The 15,602-nt window shown below is 45.0% G+C and overlaps 5 protein-coding genes across 5 annotated transcripts; 2 read left to right on the forward strand and 3 right to left on the reverse strand.

Annotated features, from left to right (window-relative positions):
- Window positions 1-1,622: 1,622 nt before the first annotated feature.
- Window positions 1,623-3,227, reverse strand: GGS22DRAFT_199241 (alpha/beta-hydrolase; the record flags this gene model as incomplete). Its single annotated transcript, XM_047966261.1, has 1 exon — window positions 1,623-3,227. The coding sequence occupies one exon, from the start codon at window positions 3,225-3,227 to the stop codon at window positions 1,623-1,625; it is 1,605 nt and encodes a 534-aa protein (XP_047820750.1).
- Window positions 3,228-4,365: 1,138 nt separating this feature from the next.
- On the reverse strand, window positions 4,366-6,043 carry GGS22DRAFT_119019 (Di-copper centre-containing protein). Its single transcript, XM_047958175.1, has 3 exons — window positions 5,625-6,043; window positions 5,395-5,557; window positions 4,366-5,343 (listed from the first exon to the last, which is right to left on the reverse strand). The coding sequence occupies exons 1-3, from the start codon at window positions 5,840-5,842 to the stop codon at window positions 4,540-4,542; spliced, it is 1,185 nt and encodes a 394-aa protein (XP_047820751.1). The 5' UTR covers window positions 5,843-6,043; the 3' UTR covers window positions 4,366-4,539.
- Window positions 6,044-8,717: 2,674 nt separating this feature from the next.
- On the forward strand, window positions 8,718-10,678 carry GGS22DRAFT_158969 (MFS general substrate transporter). Its single transcript, XM_047960721.1, has 2 exons — window positions 8,718-9,443; window positions 9,512-10,678. Exons 1-2 carry the CDS (start codon window positions 8,788-8,790, stop codon window positions 10,449-10,451), a joined length of 1,596 nt encoding a protein of 531 aa, XP_047820752.1. The 5' UTR covers window positions 8,718-8,787; the 3' UTR covers window positions 10,452-10,678.
- A 146-nt stretch (window positions 10,679-10,824) lies between these two features.
- Window positions 10,825-11,733, reverse strand: GGS22DRAFT_199242 (uncharacterized protein; the record flags this gene model as incomplete). The annotated part of the gene is made up of 1 exon (XM_047966262.1): window positions 10,825-11,733. Exon 1 carries the CDS (start codon window positions 11,641-11,643, stop codon window positions 10,825-10,827), a length of 819 nt encoding a protein of 272 aa, XP_047820753.1. The 5' UTR covers window positions 11,644-11,733.
- Window positions 11,734-13,563: 1,830 nt separating this feature from the next.
- Window positions 13,564-14,990, forward strand: GGS22DRAFT_158973 (uncharacterized protein). Its single transcript, XM_047960722.1, has 2 exons — window positions 13,564-14,692; window positions 14,746-14,990. The coding sequence occupies exon 1, from the start codon at window positions 13,577-13,579 to the stop codon at window positions 14,351-14,353; it is 777 nt and encodes a 258-aa protein (XP_047820754.1). The 5' UTR covers window positions 13,564-13,576; the 3' UTR covers window positions 14,354-14,692; window positions 14,746-14,990.
- Window positions 14,991-15,602: the final 612 nt, after the last annotated feature.

The raw sequence follows: 15,602 nt of genomic DNA on the forward strand, positions 1-15,602 counted from the left end.
TGTATAGGTTCTTGATGAGTGGGCTCTTGATGAGTAGGTGCTTGACGTGTAAGTGCCGGAGGTGTAGGTGCTTGATGTGTAGGTGCCGGTGTAGGTTGCTGAAGTACAGACTCTTGACGTAAAGGCTCTTGGCGTACAGGTTCCTGGGATATGGGCTCTTGTTGAATAGGCTCCTGCTGAATGGGCTCTTGGTGTAAGGGCTCTTGACGTTTAGGCTCTTGACCTATGGGCTTGGATCGTCTAGCTTCGGGTTGTTTTGGTTCCTGAATGATCTTGTTGTGGCGAGGACCGTTGGCAATACCTCCAAATTTTGTCGTTCCTCCCCCTGAAGCTTGAGTAACACGACGGGCACGACGCTGGGGTTGGTGATTAGGTTGCGTTTGAGTTGTAATACCATGCCGTGCTTGGGGAGGGGTAGGATGTCCTGTAAATTGATAACTCGGTATATTTTGGTATCCAGACCCAAATGGAGGTATGTAGTTTGGTGGGATATAACCTGGCAACGGTTGTGTTGGTGCTGGGTAAGGTACATGCCTAGGAATAGATGTTTGTTGATGATATGACGATGGGTCTTGCATAGGTTGTGGTTGCGATGGTACGGCCTGTGGGTATTGGTAATGGACAAGGAAAGTTGGAGCGCCTGTTCCTTGGTGAGTTCCTTGGTGGGTTCCTTGGTGATAACCCGAAGCCTGGCCCGCAAACTGGCTTGAATACTGGTCAATGCTATTCCTAGGATACGTCAAGAAATCGAAATTTTCTGGATGTCCCTGGTTCCCCTGGGGGAAAGGATAGTAAGGCCATCGTTGACCACCCTGGTCGGCGTTCCCAGAACTCATGTTTGGAACGTAAGATGTTGTCTTGGTGGTGACGATGTTGAGTTGCTGTGAAGATTTGTCAAGGTAAATATCGTGACGTGTCAAATTATGATAGAAGATAGAGGTGGCAAGTTAATCTTGTTGACGACAAAATTGATATTCGTGCGTTGACTTTGGCTGGGAAAGATATTTTGTAAAGGGGAGGCTCGTACTATTTAAATGGCGAAATGTGAAAGATAACCTTTGAATGTTTTTAGAATATATACTAGGTTAGGTATGGTCGCCTAGGAAATATTGGTGCCTCACAAAAGGTTTACTGATGGTGACTAGGTTTTTCTTCTAGTGGAAAGCCTCTCATATTCTTGACGCCCAAATGCTCGTTACTTTCCATGTTATTGTTTCCACCAACATTAACATTATATCAACCGGAACCTAGGTACTTACAAGATACCCAAGTACTTAGTACTTGAAAAGTCTTCATTTTGACTACATGCAGACTTAACATGATATGTTCCACAATAAATATAGATTTATAGGTGCATATAATAGTATCAATGTCAAAGTCTGTCTTGATTTTCTAGGAATCATAATAAAGTATCAGATACATTGCATTAATGTAGTCTAAATAGACGTATAAAAATGGCTTGATTAAGTTCAGTAAAGTAAAGCCACCTTATAACGCCCCCCTTTTAACATACTAGAAATTTAATTTAAAGGAAGGCGTTTTTTTACTAGCAAACTATATTTAAGCCAAAATCGCAAACTTTAAACGTAGCCTTCTTACTTTCAATAGTTATTGAATTTAATTCATCTCTCTGGATGTGAATCATATACCCCTTTGCCCATACATGCGCCATCTATGTCTAACGAACTGATGTTTTGAACTATAGATTCGCCCCCACCAAAACGCACCATATCCCCCTTTGAAGCTGCGTTACTCGGTAGCCAGCCCAAATTCTTTATTCCATTTTCTGGGTCTGTTAAAAAGGCTAACACATAATCCTGCATGGCTTCTGCTACTTTCTTCTGGAAGTCTGTAGCATCTCCTGTGAGATTATAACTTCCAAAAATCATTGGCAGATCAGCCCCATGGTAGGCTCCCATCCACGAGAAGGGAGTTAAGTTCGAGTAGTTTCCTGCATACTGATACCGATAAGTAGTGAGATTATTGAAATCTCTAACATTCGATGAGTTAAATGCCGGGCATATGAAGTCGTCTAACGTTCCTTTATCAACATCGGTCGTATTAGGCCCCCCTAGTAAGTTATCGATTGGATACGTGATGAGACTTGATTGTTCGTTAGAAGTATCGCTTATAAGAGCTGGCACCCTGGATATCAGGCCCATTTCTGCCTGCTCCGTGTAGTTCTTGAATATGATCTTGTCGTCCGCCGTTGGTCGAAACAGCAACCGAGGTTTCTTCCCATCATCCCCGTAATGGCCGATAAAATTTGTGATCAAATTTACTGGGATTTGTTGCATGCATTCAAGTTCGGCATCCGCGTCGTCCGGGAAGTCACATCCGAGTTCCTTGGCAACATGTGTGAAATTTGTCTGTAACGCGTTGTCGCCTTGCGCGAATGTTCGCATAGCCGCTCCCGACATGAGAAAAAAACCGGCAGCCAGCGGATTCTCATGATTAGCAAAGTTAAGAACATCCGCGGACACTCCACCGGCTGAATGGCCCCATAAAGTTATTCGGTCGGGATCGCCCCCGAAAGCTTCAATGTTCGCATGCACCCATTCAAGCGCAAGCCTTTGATCTAGAATTCCGATATTCTGGTCCTCTAATCCGACCGCATTCGGAAACCCGAAGATGTTGACTCTATAATTCATCGTTACCATGATATGATTCTGACTGCGGTTAACCCATCCTGCTGGTATGTGGTGGGGGGCATCTAGGCCACCACCCTTAAAACTACCGCCTGGCATGAAAAAGCCAACAGGGAGCTTGTCCCGCGGAGTAGCGCCAATAGGGGTCCAGATTGCCAAGCTTAGGCAATCTTCTGCAGTTGTCTGTGCCATTTCTCCTGCATGATGACTTTGGTCCCCAGTGTTGATAGAGAATGCTGTGATATTGGAATTCCATAGCGATAATTTGGATGTAAGATATTGAGGACATGAAGGAGGAAATCTGTGGGAGTAATGATGATCCTTAGAAGGTTGAAGAGACACCGGCGGTTTCCATCGGAGCTTTCCAACCGGAGGTTCGGCATACGGGATGCTTCGGAATTCCCTAACTCCAGGGAAATCCGGATTCTGGAGACCGGTATATGTGCCAGTCAAAGTCCCTACCGTAAATTCGGGGCTCTCACCCTGACCGTACAAGGGGTTGGCAGTGGCGATTCCATAGGAGATTGCACTCAACAACACGAGTTGCTGTATTGTTAACATGGATGAAAGGGGTCTCATGATGCCAAGGCAGTTCGTCTTTATCGCACTGCTCTAAATTCAGGGGTGGTTGGATGATTCCATGCGGGTTTTGTCCTAGGTCATGCTTATCTGTGATAATGACGACCCCTTTTCGAGAAGATAACTGATATTTATATGTAACAGAACGTGCATATAATTCAGATTATAAATGCCATTCTAGAAAAGACAAATCATGTCTTGTTCTAGATTTACGTCGGCACTTGTAAGATTCGCGGGTTTGTCATCACAGCCAATACTACTCCATATTCAAGCTTTCTGGTTGGAACCCCGCGTAATGATTTCTTAAGACCCCTATTGCATCTAGACCTATGCTTCGCATCTAGTTTCAACAGGCTAAATAATGTCATCTTGCATCATTGGGGCGGCAACTCATAGGTCCAAATATCTGGGGTATCTGGAACCAAGAGATATATGAATTAAACAATATCTCCAATGTGAATAGACGGTATAGCACGGTATACTTAACCGGTGTGATAATACCAGGTGTAATTATAAATCATTCGATCTAAATTTAGGGCTGTACTTCATCTACCTAGGTAGGTAGGTACGCAGCTAGAAGAGGTATAGCTCCCGTCTACTGCAGTCAAGACATTGACGTTCTAGAATCAGGGGTAATTGAAAGGAACATATTAGCATCATATCTAGGTAGGTAGGTATTTACCAATACCTAGTTTCTCCTTTTATTCGTCCCTCGTTCCCACTCAGGCATTTGTTAACCCTATATCCTGACCCTTTCAACTATATAGCCCTTGGGAGTTCTTATTACAAATCATAGTATCATATTGGTCACCTCTCAAGATAATAGGTATCTTAGTTACCTACTACCCAGGTAGGTAGGTACTTATCCACTCCATATACCTAGCAGGGATTACTACCTACGTACTTAAATATGTTTTGTCTCATTGAAGACATTGCCAATGCCTGATCCTTACTTTGACTTAAGTAGTGGAATCAGAATAAGCTAATATTCGGTGTTCATGACCATCGGTCCCGAGAAAATCCTTCGGCGGTTTAATGAGACATACCTACCCGACGCGATAAGGCTGGCTACAGATTCTTGAGAACATGCAGGATTTCTATTTTCATCATTTCAATCTTCATCAGTCAAAACCTATACCCACATCCTTGCGACTAGATGCGCTTCGCTTCACTCTCAAATATGACTTTGTGTTACCATTGCCAATGACCTTAAATCTGGGGTTGTGTGGATAGTTCATGTCTCGTGTATCTGATTGGTATCTAATAAACATTATGTATAGGACGAATAAGGAAATATAATCTGACGATGGATCTACTCGTAAATATAACACCTCCCACCCGCCGTCATTTGCATCCCCTCCTTCGTCTTCGGGTGCCAGCCTAGACCCATATCCATGGGATCTTCGATCGTCGCTAGACTTGGCGGCACAGTCGGAGCATAATCCATCGCGAGGCCTAAGAATGTCCTATTCCCATCGATAGCGTACGTCCTTTGCTCTAAATCCTGGCCTTGCCATATCGCCCAGAGGCGGTCAATCTGGGCGTGTAACAGATAAAACACTGGGTCATTAGGCGTGCTGAATGGGTCCGCCGCCTCGGCACCGACGAACGTGTGCGAGTTGAGGTGCCATAGCTTCTCAACATTATTCCTTAGCTCTTTGATATTATTGGATGCCACGATAGCCGTTGCATTGGCCCAGTTTAACACGCCCTTGCTTGAACCCTCATGAAAGTCACGCGACAGACACCGAGAGTTCGGCTCGTATCCGAATTTATTCGCCGGGTCAATAACTTCTTTTGCGACAGGACCTAAGCTAATCTTGAAGTTCTGGAATGGTCCGTCCGTGATGCAACCCCCTCCCGTGCCGGCCGGTTTCGGTAGCGAGAAGTTACTGATAGCTAAGCCGGGGAGGATAACTTTCTTCGGACCGTGAGGCACAAATGCGCCGTTGCCTCCAAAGCTCGTCGCGGAGCCATCGAAGATTTTAGACTTGGTCTGGTCGTCCGAGAATCGCGGGACATCCCAGTACGGAAGTGTCCCCTTGTAACCGCATTCTTCGCGAAGCGCTTTCTCGATTTGCCAGAGGAATAGGCGGTGCCATGGCAATAGGTAGCCCTGGAGTACGTTTAGTATAGTACTAGATAGTTGACATGATGATATGCTCACTGATTGGTGGATAAAATTGGTTTGATTTATGTGGATGTATGTGAAATCATCGAGTCTGTTGACGGCACCGGGCGCCAGATGCATATCCATCAATGGTGGCTTCGCGGCAAGGCAATGCACAGCTCGGATGTAATCCGTTCTCGTTACATCATCAATCTCATCCCTAAGAGTTCATGTTAGGACCCGAGACAAAGAGGTTCTAGACTCTGTCATCGGTTGCGGCGTCTCACCATGACTTTCGAACGGCGATATTCCTGTTCGTACAACCGCCTACCCCCAAGGACCTCCTAATATTCTTTTGATATGTAAGTTGATACTTTCTAAAGTCGATTGGCATTGGTATTCCACCAGCATGGTTAGTGTTCCACCATACTGGCCCGGCTAATACCGACTGGCTCATCCAGGCAGCACAGGCCCATAATACGATCGAACTCCCGAATAGATGCATGTTGGGTAGAGATTAGGCGGCGCTGATGCTGTGAACTTTCCCTCGAGAAAGCTGGATAAAACCGATGGCGATCAACGGTATTATATCGATGAGACAGAGAGCTGTCTTCTTGGCTGCACTAAGAGCGCGATCCGATGCGGCGCCAGGCACTTAGTATTCATTATGTAGGGAGCGACGGATCGACCGAACATTGTCGACAGGGTCGCCAGGGTTCAGCGTCGTGCAACGTCTAGTCATTCTCATATTATAAGATTTCATGGGTTTAGGGCATCCCTAAGGAACCCACAAACTACAAATATCGTCAATTACCTAGCTGCGCCGCCCATTCGGGACCGAAGGGATGTCGGATCATATGTGGTCGATCTGGATAACATGCTAGTTACAGCATCGTATTGAGATCGATATGTGGCGCCTTTTTCGGGGCAGATCCCCCTGGCTAATGAAGGTACCATGCATCCTTCCACGTGCTGCCAAATCTTTCCTATGCATCACGATAACGCATTCTAGGCGCCGTTCGACATTCATACAATCCACCCGAGATCCCACCCGGGTCCGAAGAAATTAATTGAAATGGAGCGTTTATGATCCTTCGGAACGAATCGTCGAGATACGATCTAGAAATTCAACATGCTTCGTCGTGCATGTAAATAGAGGGAGATCCGATAGATTAGGTACCTAGTAGACAACTAATAGGTACCTGATCTAGGATGTCAAGGCCTGGGAAATATTGCCTATGTCTCACCTACAATTAGCAATGATATTCGCAGATTTCTTTTCGCGACGCGACCGACGTCACTGTTTAGACAGCTGTCAATCGGCTAGCAACTTCCCTGAAAGCTGTGCAGAATAAAAGAGGGCGCTAATAGTGGACCGTGCGTAACTTCCCGCCTGAAAACACGAAAAATGAAGCTATCGCGGAGGGCGTTTTTGATTGGCTGGAGAATTGGATGGTGTTGTCGAATTAAACCCCCGATTTTTAGTGGGGATCATACTATATGTACCTGGGTACTTGTGCAGATAAGATCCAGAATATTTCCCGAGTCAAACAATCCCTTGCCGTACCAGGAGCATATCCAGATAGTATATTCTGATTTCTCACGTTTGCTATCGCAATATCAAATTCTTGGCTGTGATTATAAATTGTGGTGGTTGTCGCAAAGTCCTACATCTTGGAGCGCATGCAGGTGTTACTTGTTGGCGGTGATGCATGTCTCGGTCCGCATGCATCGTATATAAAAAAAGATGTTATATAGCTGGTCATACAAACTCACTGCTACCACCGGAGGAATATCATCCTAGATAGTCGCCTCATTTATAATTTTCCAATCTTTTCGATATGAAGAGGCCACTCAACCGGCGACCTCATCTGACCACGCCAAGTTCCCCGACATCGAGAAATCAGTCATTATTATCGTGTCATGATATCTACAACATAGTTATTCAGATTCTACTGCTGTTAAGTTAGGGTTAGTACTTCATATGTTAGAAAACGACGTTCAACGACAGTATATAGGTAGATATATATATATACTTATTTACATAGGTAGGTACCTATTCAGGAGGATTGGATAATCACAGAGAAGCTTGGTATATCTACCTATGTAATTGATACTTTGAATGCAAATATTGATCATCGGGACGATAATTCCTGCATGGCGTTAGTATTTCTCGCCGCAGTGAACGGCGCTGGCCAGACCTGCCCGTCATCTAAATTTGAGACGGTGCTCCTTTGAAAGCAAACTTGATTGCCTCGAAGCCCAATATAAAATATCCCCCTATAAGGATATCTTCGTGTTAGATATTGGAGCTCCTAATGAACGAACCAATATTTCGATAAGTTTCCTAGACCGTACCCAGCTTCAAAAGTACTGGAGGACACACCGATAGGACATCTAAAATTTCTTTACCTACTACACAATACCTAACTAAGTATAAGATTTCTTCATATTGTATTCCTCTATCACATGAACTTTTACAAGAGTCCTACTGTTTAATGATTTGCATAATATTAAATGTCTCGCTTAGTAGAGTTGGAAAAATTAAAACTTTCGAGTATAAGTGTATTACACTCGACATTCAATGTGATAGAGGGGGCCAAATGATTATCAGACTACCTATCTATGTCAGTAAACCTTTAATCCAACGATGTATTACCTAACCATTCATCCCTTCACTAAATGGGCAAAATTGATTGCCTTGTTGTCCTTGGCAAAGAAAATTCTACACAGAACAATACAAAGGGTACCGATGTCTCTAGATTGCGCCAGTGTAGTAATTTCGTATAATAATCAATTCTTGTTTTCCTTACTTCTAATTTTTGGTCTTCACCAATGAGTGTCAAAACATCATTAGTAATATCAGTTTGTTCATAACCTTCTAGAATCCCTTGGTTTGAACAATGTTTCCCTTACACTAGGTACTTTTTTCGCATAAAACTATACCTCGTCACATTCAATATTATCCCAATTGGGGTTCTCTTGTCTCACCAACTCGAGTTCCCATTGGAATCACTAGAGGATACCGTAGGATACTTAATACCGACTACATACTATATGATGATTTTCGCCGGCAGTTTGGGATGATTCAATAGGGCTAGGTAATTTGGCAAAAAGAGGCAGAACGGACTTTGTAGAAATATGATTATTTTGTCTCAAAATTGACGTAGTTACGAAGTAAGTGCCGAAGTTCACATAATATGTAAAACATGTCTTTGATTACATAAGCTGCGATACATCGGTTTTTACGATATCACAATATTAGTCATCCCACAATCGGTTAAAGAAATTCCGAGTTTTAACTTAATAAAGTCATAAATAGGTACTTAGGTACCGACGTACTTACGAAGGTGCCTAAATTCTTACACCAATTCGGAATTCGGAATTTGTGAAACATGATTTTCTAACTTCGACTCTACAACTAATTTCAGACAGCCGTTCAACTTCACGATGAGTGAGCAGACGGCCGGCGATGATGAAATTACCGCCACTACCGAACGTACACCTCTTATGAGGAGTGAGGATACTTCCGAGATCCCAGAGTCGTTCTGGAAACCCGACCATTCGAGGTCGTCGACGTTGGCCTCATCCATCGCCAGCGGTACTATCGGCGTTCCAACAGTACACGAGCCTAGAGCCATAATCAGCTTATTCTTTCTCATAATATTTGCCGCTTCTGCCGCAGATGCTTTCAAGCAGATACCTATGACCAGAATATTTGAGGATATTCTGTGTCATCAGTACTATGATAAGGCCTCAGGTCCGGATGTGCCTATCGACGAAGAGCTCTGCAAAGTCAACACCATTCAATCTAATTTGGCTTACTTACTTGCCCTTGTCGAATCTCTGAATTCCGGAGTCTCCTGTCTTGTTGCCTTGTTCTGGGGCATCGTAGCTGATCGGGTTGGGCGCAAGCCAGTGCTTGTGGTTTGTTTAATCGGCATGACATTGAGCTTACTATGGATTATGATTGTCGGCTGGTTTTCCTACGCGCTGTCGCCTCAACTCATTTGGATATCATCGCTTGCGCATCTCTGCGGAGGGGCGCCGGTTTTTCTGGCTTGTATATACAGCATTCTGAGCGATGTGATACCCGAATGGGACAGGTACGCAACCCCTTTCCTGAATTCCCCTTTAGCATTCTACCTCCTCGCTGACGACCTCGGACCTTTAGGTCACTCACTTTCATGCGCATGCACATAACGAGTATAGTCGGCAACTTGATTTCTCCAGCGCTCGCGTCAGCAATGATGTCCTCAACAGGCCCTTGGCCACTCATGTTGCTCGCTTTCATATTGTGGATCATATCTCTTGCTCTAGTGACTCTAATTCCCGAAACGTTGCACCCGGAATTATCAGATGATGTCGACTCTCGGTCCGTATCGTTCCGGGCGCGCGCCGTGCAGGGTCTGCTCCAGTTGAAAGATTCATTGTCCATCATTCGAATACGCTCTGTTTTCTTGCTCCTCTGCATCTTCTCTCTGTCGTATCCGGCTATAATGTGTACTTTGCAATTCATGGTTCAGTTTCTTTCGAAGCGATACCACATGCGATTAGCAGAGACCGGTTACGTTCAATCCATATACGGCATCGCCCACGTCGCCGTAGTTCTTATACTAATACCCTCTATTACTAACATAATCACCAAACCATCCACACCTCGATGGATACGAATAAATGAAGATAAACGGGATTTGGTACTGGTGCGTTGGTTTTACGCTGCCTCGATGACCGGATCTTTAATTCTCGGCGTTTCTCCGTCTCTATCGATCTTCGTAGTTGGTCTCATCGTCATGTCTTTCGGGTCCATATCGTCGAGCTTTATCAAGAGCATCGCGGCATCGCACGTCGGCTCCGAACATCGATCGAGACTATTCACTATCATCGCTATTGTGGAGGTGGGTAGCAATATATGGACGATGCCTGCACTTGCGGGTCTATTTGCGCTTGGTATGAAATTGGGCGGGGAATGGATAGGCTTGCCATACCTCGGTGTATCACTCACGTGCCTCGTCATGCTGCTATTATCATTGTTTGTGAGAGTACCAGCAGCCAGCGGCAATGATGAAGAGTCCCCACTAGTTTATGAAACCGGCACTGAACCTAGGGAATGATGAAATTGAAGGAGCCGTTCATTTGAGCTCCATAATTGGAACCTAACCATAAGATTTTATTGGGTTCGTTACAGATTGTTCAAATATTAGCGAATTTTATCATACCTCAACTTACATACTAGGTACCTTACTTAGTCTACGCGCCGCACGGAGACAGCATAACAATTACTCTATACACAATAGGAATATCAGACAAACAGGCCATACGTCCTCTCCTATAAAGAGCCAAGTGGTTACCTAGGTAGGTACCTAGTATATTGAGATAATACTGGCTACATAAACAAGTACCAGTCTAAATGACAATGAGTGAACGATTACCTAGGTACAAACAGTCATTGCCGTATCGATGTTGAGGTAATTTATGATCGCCCAATTAGACGATCTCGATGTCAATTTTCCGGTCCCTTATACGAAAGCAGCTTTCAACTTGCTTAGCAACAACTGTCTTGGTGATTAGGCCTTCGTCGCGGGTAAAGATCTCTTCAATCGTATGCTGGAGACGGTATCGCATTTCCCAATAAAGCAGGGATCTCTTCCCTAGCAGTTCGCTTAGGTGTGATCTATGTTTTATCGGATCTAGGTGTAGGATAGAGATAGTTTTTATAGAAGCAAGTTCATCAGGGAGGTACTTATAGAATTTCTGATCGGGTTCTTTGTTTACACAGAGAGTTAAACGTTGGGCATACCGCCACCAATCACTGTAGTGTATGCCAAAGGAAAAGTACCGAGATCTCCACCAGTGTGGAAGCATATCGTATGTGAAGAACACATCCTTCTCGAAGTTGACCCAGGCAAATGATGATTTCGTCTTTACAGAAGGAGGTCTCCGACCGAAAGAACGATCCATTGTTTGCCATTCATTGAACCTTCTTACTGGGTGTTTAGAAACCTTGAGGTTAATCTTGACATTCATGGGATCAACAGAGCCCTCCTCCGTGATGAACCTTCGTAGGTTTACGTCGTATGCTCCATAACAAGGGCCTTCTGTACGATAGATAATGAAGTGTCTGACCACGCCCTTCTGCTCACGCCAGAAATCCCATATCATGAGCTGAAGCTCTGTAGGTAGCCTTGTAAAGAACTGAAAAGAGGGTTTGGGGATTGAGGTAGAAGATTTAATCTTCCGCCGCGGAAACTGGATATCTGACAAGTTATATCTCCGGCGAGGATTGACTGCAGTGGTGTTGTCCATCCTTCTGTCCTCAAAAATATCACCTGCCTTACTCTGTATTCTGTAACAATGAAACGAGCTGCCGATTATATTCGCACGTTACAAATAACCTGCAGTCTAGTAGTTAGTATGCAGGTATATATTCATGCGTGTTCCGAACCTTACCGAGTCTTCTTTGCAGAAAGGTCTTTGTGGTATTGAGGATAGTACCTAGAAAGGGGTATCGTAAGTGCTAAGACGTGGAGAATGAGTGAAAACAGACCGAGACTAAAATGTAGGTAGGTACCTAGGTAATTACCTACAGATTTATAGGTAGTTAGATGCTTTACGCTTTTAACTGCCTAGGTAGGTATTAGTTTAGTACTAGGTATTCAAGGAAGGCCTGAGGTGATAGACCTCTCCTAAGGACATTTCTTTATCATCGCGTCGACTTAGACCCTAGGTACCTCATTGGCGGTATTATTCTAAACTGGCTTTTCTATTATTTCTGTAAGTTTAAGGTATCATACCTACATACCCGGTATGTAGGTAGCACCTATGTCACGAACTTTCTATATCAACCTTACAGTCAAAGAGATATCGCATCCCAAGGCTTTCAAATCGTGTCGCTAAGACGGAAATTTTGAGAACCGCGTTAGGTTAAGGAACTCAGTGGATGCCATATTGTCGTTGACAAGCCGTGTCAAATTTGCGAGCGTAGAAACTAGCATGCTTGAGGTAACTACTAATCTCCTAGCACGTCACTGAGGCAACGTTAAACAATCTCCCTGCACCCCTCTAGGGCTACCTCGCTCACTTGGGCACAGTACCACTTATCCGCCGATTTAATCGGGTGTATCCGCTTAAAGGAGATCAGTCATATTATATATCTAGATCTTGCATTTACCCAGGCAGGCACTTACATATATGCGAGTAATTACTCATATATGGACCCGTCGTCATCTACCATGATGCCCTTGGCGGCATCATATCGTCTCGGCTAGGAGAACTTCGAGAGAACATCGGAAAGCCGTAGGTAGATAGGTAGGTAGGTATGGCAATTCCTGAAATCGAGAATGCACAATACCTAATCTTTGAGTTAAGCGATTTGTATCACAGCAGAACGATCTACGCGATTCAAGCGTTGTATCGCTCACGCGATCAACTCTGTTCAGCTGGAGACCTCACTTTGCTGGTCACCGCCAGGGCCAACGCACTGACGCTCGTGAACATCGCGCCCCGCTTTTAGTCCCCGTTGAAAAAAAACAGTTTCGCAACGCTGTCGACAATACATGAACGCAGAGCTTGGCACGTCGAAAGTGCATTGCCGAGTTGTGGCGATGTCTGCAGTTTATATACATACATTGAGGCCCGAACTTCGAGATCACCAGGTCACGCTGTCGAAATCCCATCTCTCAAAAGCCTATCAAGCTTCTTCCCTTCGGCAAGGCAACCACTAGAGGAGCCGGGGCGCGATTCCCGATGAAGTCATACCCGTCTTTTAGTGTAGAAAAATTTGTACCTGCATGTCTACGGCTGTTGTTGGCGAGGAGATCAGGTCCGCCGATGAATTACGGGATTAAAAGTGGCTCACCGTTTGTGTTCGTGGCCACGTGTATGCAAGCTGGTTTGGCGAGCGTCAAGGAGGCATCGTGATTGGCTATTTACCTGGTTACATATCAGCCCTACATATGTGCGCTTTGCAAAGTGCAAAATATTATGCAGCCAAACAGTGCCTAATGCAAAATTTATCCCAATCATGGATTCGCACCAGTACTATGCAGTATACAAATGGTCGCATAACACGTAACCAAACCTGGCAAGCGTCAGAGCCCAAGTCACCCATAGCAGTGTTAATCGGCAAGGTGACGTGGTAATAGCGCTTTACCACGTCGATAATGCTTGGTGCTTAATATGGGAAGGTTACCGGGGGTACCTATCCTATAGGTAAGTAAAGTAGATCCCCCAAGCCAAAATGTCCACCTCCAGATTGCGATCACAACCCTCTCCGGGCATCATGTCCTTGATAACACCAGCCTTATTTTTCATCGCAGCACTGTCTGGAAGTTACCTATTCTCATTCAAAACACGGCATTCAAGACGCTCGAGAACGCGCGATCTTGCTTTGACGCGAGATCTCGACTATGAGTCGGAAGATGACAGTGTCAACAACGAACGCGGCACTGGGCGTGACAATGGCGGTGAGCCGGACCATGACCCTATGGCGGCCAGCACAGAATCACGACAGCTTGTCTACGACTCGGGAAATGACGACGATTTCCTCATAGTACTGGATAGACCTCAATTTAGGACTCAATTCGGAGTTAGATCCGGTGCGGCCGTCCGTGGATACCCCAGCTATGGAGGCGTCTACGTCCTTCATTGCAACGCGGTCGAGCTCGACTTTCTAGGGCTCGATCGATTTCACATCGCCATGAGAGCGCTGGATCAGGAAGAGGAGGATGCGCATTGCAACAACATGCGCAGGCTCGGAGCGACGTGGTGGGAGAGCGAAGCGGCCTACCGACAAAAGACCATGGATCCGGACAGGTCGGGAGACCCGGTCACTTTTGTCGGATGGCCTCCAGGAGGCGGTGTCTGGGTCCTAAGAACGACTCACGAAGATGCATCGGCAAGAGGTGTCGGCAGAATCAACAATTGCCACACGATGGAGGAACGCTGTCGCCTGATCAATCACATGGGCGGCACCTTTTACGAGAACCCGAGAGAGGGTCTATACCTAGAATTCTAAACGGATTCAGGACACGATGACCCGAGGATGATGAAGCTAAGATTATGTGGATTATGCGAAAATTTCGTCTATTTGGGAGTCTCCTTCGACCTTCAAATCATCCCCACGGATGCGACTAAGAACTGTAACTACTATACGATGTATTATAACGATGATTCCTGCCTCGCGGTTGGACAGGAATTTGATTTCGTACGATTTTAAACTTGGATAATGGGGCGTCGGCGTGCAGTTAGATATAAACACTGTTTCCTGCATGGGATTTTGCTGGATCTATGCTAAAATGTCACCTTTAGCTAAACCTCTTCTTTTATGATTTTGTGATTTGGAATCCCCATACATGTCAGCTCCTCTATTTCTTGTAAAATCTTTTACCATGCTAACGCAAAAGCAAGGAGTCTGTCACTACAGTCTCAGAGGTGCCCTTAGAAAGATTTTTCCTGCCCTCTAGCTGCGATGCCAGCTGCAGCTCAATAGCCGCCAGCCGACAAGACACGGCGCCTTTCCGTTCTACGTTGATATTTCGCATCATGTTTTCGTTTAGAATGAATACACTTTCTTCGAAGTATCACTCATTGAATAATAGACATGAGTCTTTAAGACGCTAGGTAGACTTTTTGACATTAATTGGCAAGGAGACAAATAAATTAAAATTAAATATATCGTTAGGTAAGCAACGCAGCAACTGATGTTGCAGCTGTCAGTCTCGCTGGTAGCTTCTTCTGACAGCTGACAAGGCCTATTCTACCTATAGAAGACGACAAGGGACGCACGGAAACATGCTAAAAGCAATTCGATCTTTATTAGAACTCATCTTCGTTTCTTCAAGTGATATGAAGTCGGCGCGGGCTAATCGAGCCATTTCAATTTTCTAGGAAAACCCTTAGTCACACCGTATCCTAGCGTCAAACTCCCTTGGCGACAGGACCTTATGGCTCGCCTGACCAAGAGGCGCGAGCATATGATAAGGCTAAAGAGAAAACAATCAGACTCATAGAAGATGCGTTGGAACCAGAGAAGCCACAAATATCCTACCAAAATGTCCTCCAAAAGATCAATGTGCTCCGCCAGATTTTCACTCTTGGTAGGGCGGAAATCACCTGCATGGATCACGATACTTCCTCCCAACCCACTACATCGTTATCAGAGGTATTTCTCCGCGTTGATGAGGTGTACGTCCTAACCAAAATTCGTGCCTTTGATTCATGACTTACCTACAGAAGTGTACCAGGGGCACTAAGAGGTAAGAGTT

This window comes from Annulohypoxylon maeteangense (genome assembly GCF_022496945.1).
Source record: "Annulohypoxylon maeteangense strain CBS 123835 unplaced genomic scaffold GGS22scaffold_5, whole genome shotgun sequence".
NCBI lineage: Eukaryota > Fungi > Ascomycota > Sordariomycetes > Xylariales > Hypoxylaceae > Annulohypoxylon > Annulohypoxylon maeteangense.